The 4678-nt window shown below is 35.6% G+C and overlaps 1 protein-coding gene across 1 annotated transcript in view; it reads left to right on the forward strand.

The window, feature by feature from the left end:
* TXNDC16 (thioredoxin domain containing 16) overlaps window positions 1-4678 on the forward strand; it is a 95344-nt gene that overhangs the window by 38727 nt on the left and 51939 nt on the right. Inside the window, exons 8-9 of the mRNA XM_030884875.2 lie at window positions 1138-1228; window positions 3617-3767. Coding sequence (XP_030740735.1) covers window positions 1138-1228; window positions 3617-3767 — 242 coding nt within the window. The remainder of the gene's footprint in view (window positions 1-1137; window positions 1229-3616; window positions 3768-4678) is intronic.

Genomic DNA, 4678 nt, shown 5'->3' on the forward strand with positions numbered 1-4678 from the left:
AGTCCATAGTGTACTCATTATTTTCTGACATCATCATTCAAAGGCATAAGTTCTTCACTCTTCCTTATTCATTGTCCAACCTTTGTGAATGTGCGCGCGCACACACGAAGCAATTTAAAATACCATGGCTTGAGTTGAACACATCTTAATTCTCAAAGTGACATCTTTGTTTATAAACATTTTAAAGAAGTTTTCTGCAGCACATTTGCCCAATGCAGTACATTGATTTATTGCTATTTTTTCTTGCGCATTGAGTATGACTCCAAATAAAATGAAATCCTTGACAACTTCAGTATTTTCTTGGTTTGTCATGATATTGCTTAATGATTTAGTTGTATTCTTTAATATAATGCTTCTGTTAGTTTGTCTTACTGTGGTCACTGTGTGTTACGTGATACTGGAAGCTCTGCCAGCAGGATTTCAAATGCAGTAGACTCACCCAGGGTTGATAAGTGCCAGTGGAGCTTCCAGACTAAGATTAGGAAACAGGATCTGGTGATCTACTTTCTAAAACAAAACAAAACAGCTGGGTGGTGAAACCTTATTGATAGCAATGAAACACTGATATAGTGTTGAAAGCCCTCAGGTTGGAAGGAACTCAAAATTCCCACGCACTATACAAAATATTACCAAGTTAAATGGTGGAGTCACTTGTTCTTCGCCACAAGTAGGAGTCATGGTGCCACTGTGATTAAAGCATCCAGCTACTAACCAAAAGGATAGGAGGTTCTAATGTACTAGCTTTTCTGCAGGGAGAAAAATGTGGCATTCTGCTTCTGTAAAAGATTTACAGCCTTGAAAAGCCAGTGGGGTAGTTCTAGTCTGTCCTGCAGGATTGCTGAGTCAGGATTGACTCAAAAGCAGGTGGGTGGGTGGGTTCCCTACTACTAGAAAGAAGCAGCCACATTTCTACTCTATTTTAGTTCTTCTTTTACCTTGGATAGAATAATAGACTGTTCATTGCTTCTGCATGCATAGTCCAGTTGGGATCCCTGCAAAGGATTTTTTTAATTAAAGGGCTTATTTTTCTCTTTGGAGTAGTTTGAATAGTGTATAAAGGGGAGTAAGAAAAATATTCAGAGTAGAATTTGTCATAATCACACAAGCCCTCTCCTAACTCTTGTGTCTCTTCTGCAGAGCACAGAGCAGTCATGGAAGCTGCTTTTGTGTATGGGACCACCTACCAATTTGTTTTAACGACAGAATTTGCACTTTTGGAAAGTATTGGGTATGTATAAGTAACATATCACAAATTTAAAGGTTTTTTTTTGTTGTTCATCTATTTCACATTACTTATTCCACATTTCCATAATACTCTCAACATGAAATAACCAGAAAGGAATAATGCAAGGGAGTGCTCCCCCCAAAACTGGAATTGCACTGGGAAGAGTGGAGCTTTTGTAGTATGTAGTCTTCCTGCTGGGCCAGCATCCAGCAACTAGCTCTGACTTAGTGCACCAATGGCATGGCCTTGGAAGGTTCTCTCTGACCACAGAGCATTTTTGGTCAAATCAGTTTCACTTGAATCTTGTTTTTTTTGTGATGGCCAATTTTAGAGAATAGCAGTTAGCCTCCCAACATGTAAGCATGAATCCACCAGGGCTCCTTGCTTCCCTGTTAGGATGGGGTAAATACACTTTTCCTTTCTTCATGAATTGAACAGATATTTATTGAGTACCTTCTGTGTGCTAGACACTATTCCAGGCTATAACAGAAAGGCTAGACTATTAGTTGCTATATCATCTTGGTTCCTGGTATGTTTGAAATTATATGTCTTTTAAGGAAGGATATATATGATATAAGGTGACACGCTATAGGAACACCGATACTTTGTGTTCTCTCTGCATATTTCCTTCTTAAGTAATTTTTGTGCTGTCAGAAAGGGTGTTAATTCTGTCTCATACAAATCACAGTTAGTTAAATCAGAGGTGGATTTCAACCCAGGACTAGCTAATCCACTGGATTATTTCCTAGGAACTTGGAATTGGGCGTGGAAAAAGTGGATTATAGTGTGTGACTGTCTTGCATATAGGAATTGTTTTTCCCATATATAAATAAAGCAGAGAAGAGATTTCCACAGAGAGAATTGAGAGCAGAAATGTGTTAATGGCAGGTTGAAGGACTCTATGCATTTGCAATGTGTTACTGTCAGGTTCAAGGACTTGACGTTTATTCTTTATCTGATTCAGTTACTGGGTTTTCCTTTAGATTCTTGAGATACTACTATGTATTTTCAGTAAGTGCCCTCAGTTTTTCCTCCATAAATTTATTTCATGGGTTTCTTTACCTGTGACCAAATGATGCCTGATTAAATACCTTTCAGAAATGATTCATTCAGATGTTAAGATATCCAGTCTCAGCTGGGTCCTTAAGCTCTCAGTACTTTGGGTAATATGCAACTATTCAGAATGCCTTCAAAAGCCATATACTTTCATTGTAACTTGGGTGTATTTTCTATTCTTCCCTCTGAAATCCTGATTTGTTTTAGTTCCATGGGAGAAGTCATTTTCTCTCTGTTTTTAAAGTTCTATAATAATCTTTTTGCTTTCTTTCTTTCTCTCCAACTTGAGATGGAATGTACTATTTCTATGTTGCTTTGACCACTTTGTACAGTTCTCTGTTAATGATCTGTTTACTAAATATATCTCCTGTATTTGAGCCCCTCAAGGATTAAATTGTCTTATTCCTTGTCTCCCACATTTAGCACAAGGCCTAACGTACAGTAGACATTAAGTAAATCTTTGTGTGAGCATTTCCTTAATCATTTAATTTATTAGAAATTACTTGATATTGAATTTGAAAATCATTGTGCCTTGGATGCTCAGTTTAAGCATGAAGCAAAAATTAAAATAGCATATTAAAAATAAAATTTTGGTATATTTTGCCAAAGTCTACTAATGTCATATGGAGGTTTAACAAATGCTATTTTAATTTTGGCAAAACTTATCCCACTACAAGTTTATCTTTGAATTATCATATTGAAAGGAATGCCAGAACTCAAATTACAAGCCATATTTGCCGAGTTTTGTAATATTGCAGAAAAAAAGCTCACCAACTCCCACAAACTGTCACATGGTTTCTATCTTAAGGCATGTTTTGGCTGACGTTTATTCAAAACAGCTTTGGGTTTAAATTAAACCTAGAAAAATTGTGTTACAGAGCTTTATTTAGCATAGCTCTAGAGAAGCAACTATTTGAAGATAATCTCATTGTCCATAACTTGACAGCCTTTTATTTAAAAAGGATGCACACATACATATGCATAAGGGGAGCTTTAAGAAGTTTGTGGAAAAATTGTATTAATAGATAATGGAAATTTTCCACAAATATTTTGAAACTCTTCCCTACTTATATCTGTTTATAACCGAATATAGATAGTATTGTATGAGAGAGTTTAGAAAATAATTGCTTAAATAATTCATGTACTTAGTTTAAAATATTAATGTTATTTTAATACCCTTTGTCATTTTTACCTAAGTTCGTGTTATTTTAATATTGCATTTTTGCCAAAATAGTAATTCAGTCTTCACACATGAAGCAAGAATTAAAATGTATTGATAGAATGATCACATACTGAACTTGATTAAGTAGATCTGTGCCTAATTTTTATCTGTAGAACTGAAGATATAGAGTATGCACATCTCTACTTTTTCCACTGTAAACCCGTCTTGGACTTCACCCAGGAATGTAGGAAAACTCTAATGGAACAGTCACTGACTACACTGAACATTCATCGGTTTATGAAGACAATGGAGGCACCTCTGCTGGTATGCGTCTTACTTTAATATTAAATCCCTTATACATAATGCTTATTAAGTTTGGAGTCACAGATAGGAGTATTTCTACATAGATGAGCTAAATCTTTTCCCCTGTCCTTGGGCTATCTCTTTCACTAAGGGGGGTTTATAAGTATTTCCTTATTAAAGATAGAATAGAAGATAATCTGTTCTACAATGATGCAGCAATGTCTTGAGGCATTATTGCATTGAACCCCAAATGTAGAGTTGTGCAAATGAAATCTTCTGTGGTAGTTATCACGAACCGTGAGCTCCGTGACTGCAATCACATCACGCAGACTGCATTATGTGACTGCTTTGATCTTATGTGAATGTTTTAAGAGTTGGTAAATGCTGGAACCCTAGAATTTATGGTCTCTCACTTTTCTTAGAATTAACTGGAAAGAATTTTATCAGGGACTCACTGATGATGGTCAGCAGGCATTTCTCTCTGACTGTTGAAAGGTTGTCTAGCACAGGTATGAAACCTGTCCACTCAGTATTAAAACCGAAAAAATAATAAGTAAAAATGGCACATGCATATTATTATCCAAACAATGCAGAAAAATGTAAAATAAACAAATCCCCTAGTGTCATCACTCAGAAATGCGTAGTTTGTCACCCCAGCCATCGGTGACATATGCAGCTACATCAGATAGGGAAGATGGATGGTCGAATGAATGAAGTAGGGCATAATCAGGCTACACATGCTATTTTGTAGTAAGAATTATTATATTTAATTTTATTGAATTTAATAGAAAAACATGTGAAACTAGAGGGATTGTTGAATTTTAATAAAAGTAGATTCATCATTATGGAGCTCTTCAGGAAAGACCATTTTCACTATTGAAAATAACTATGCAAACATTTAGGAAATTGAAATCTTTGTTTTAAAAAAATTA

This window comes from Echinops telfairi, unplaced genomic scaffold (genome assembly GCF_000313985.2).
Source record: "Echinops telfairi isolate 266 unplaced genomic scaffold, ASM31398v2 ScPeMD7_18;HRSCAF=68, whole genome shotgun sequence".
Lineage (NCBI taxonomy): Eukaryota > Metazoa > Chordata > Mammalia > Afrosoricida > Tenrecidae > Echinops > Echinops telfairi.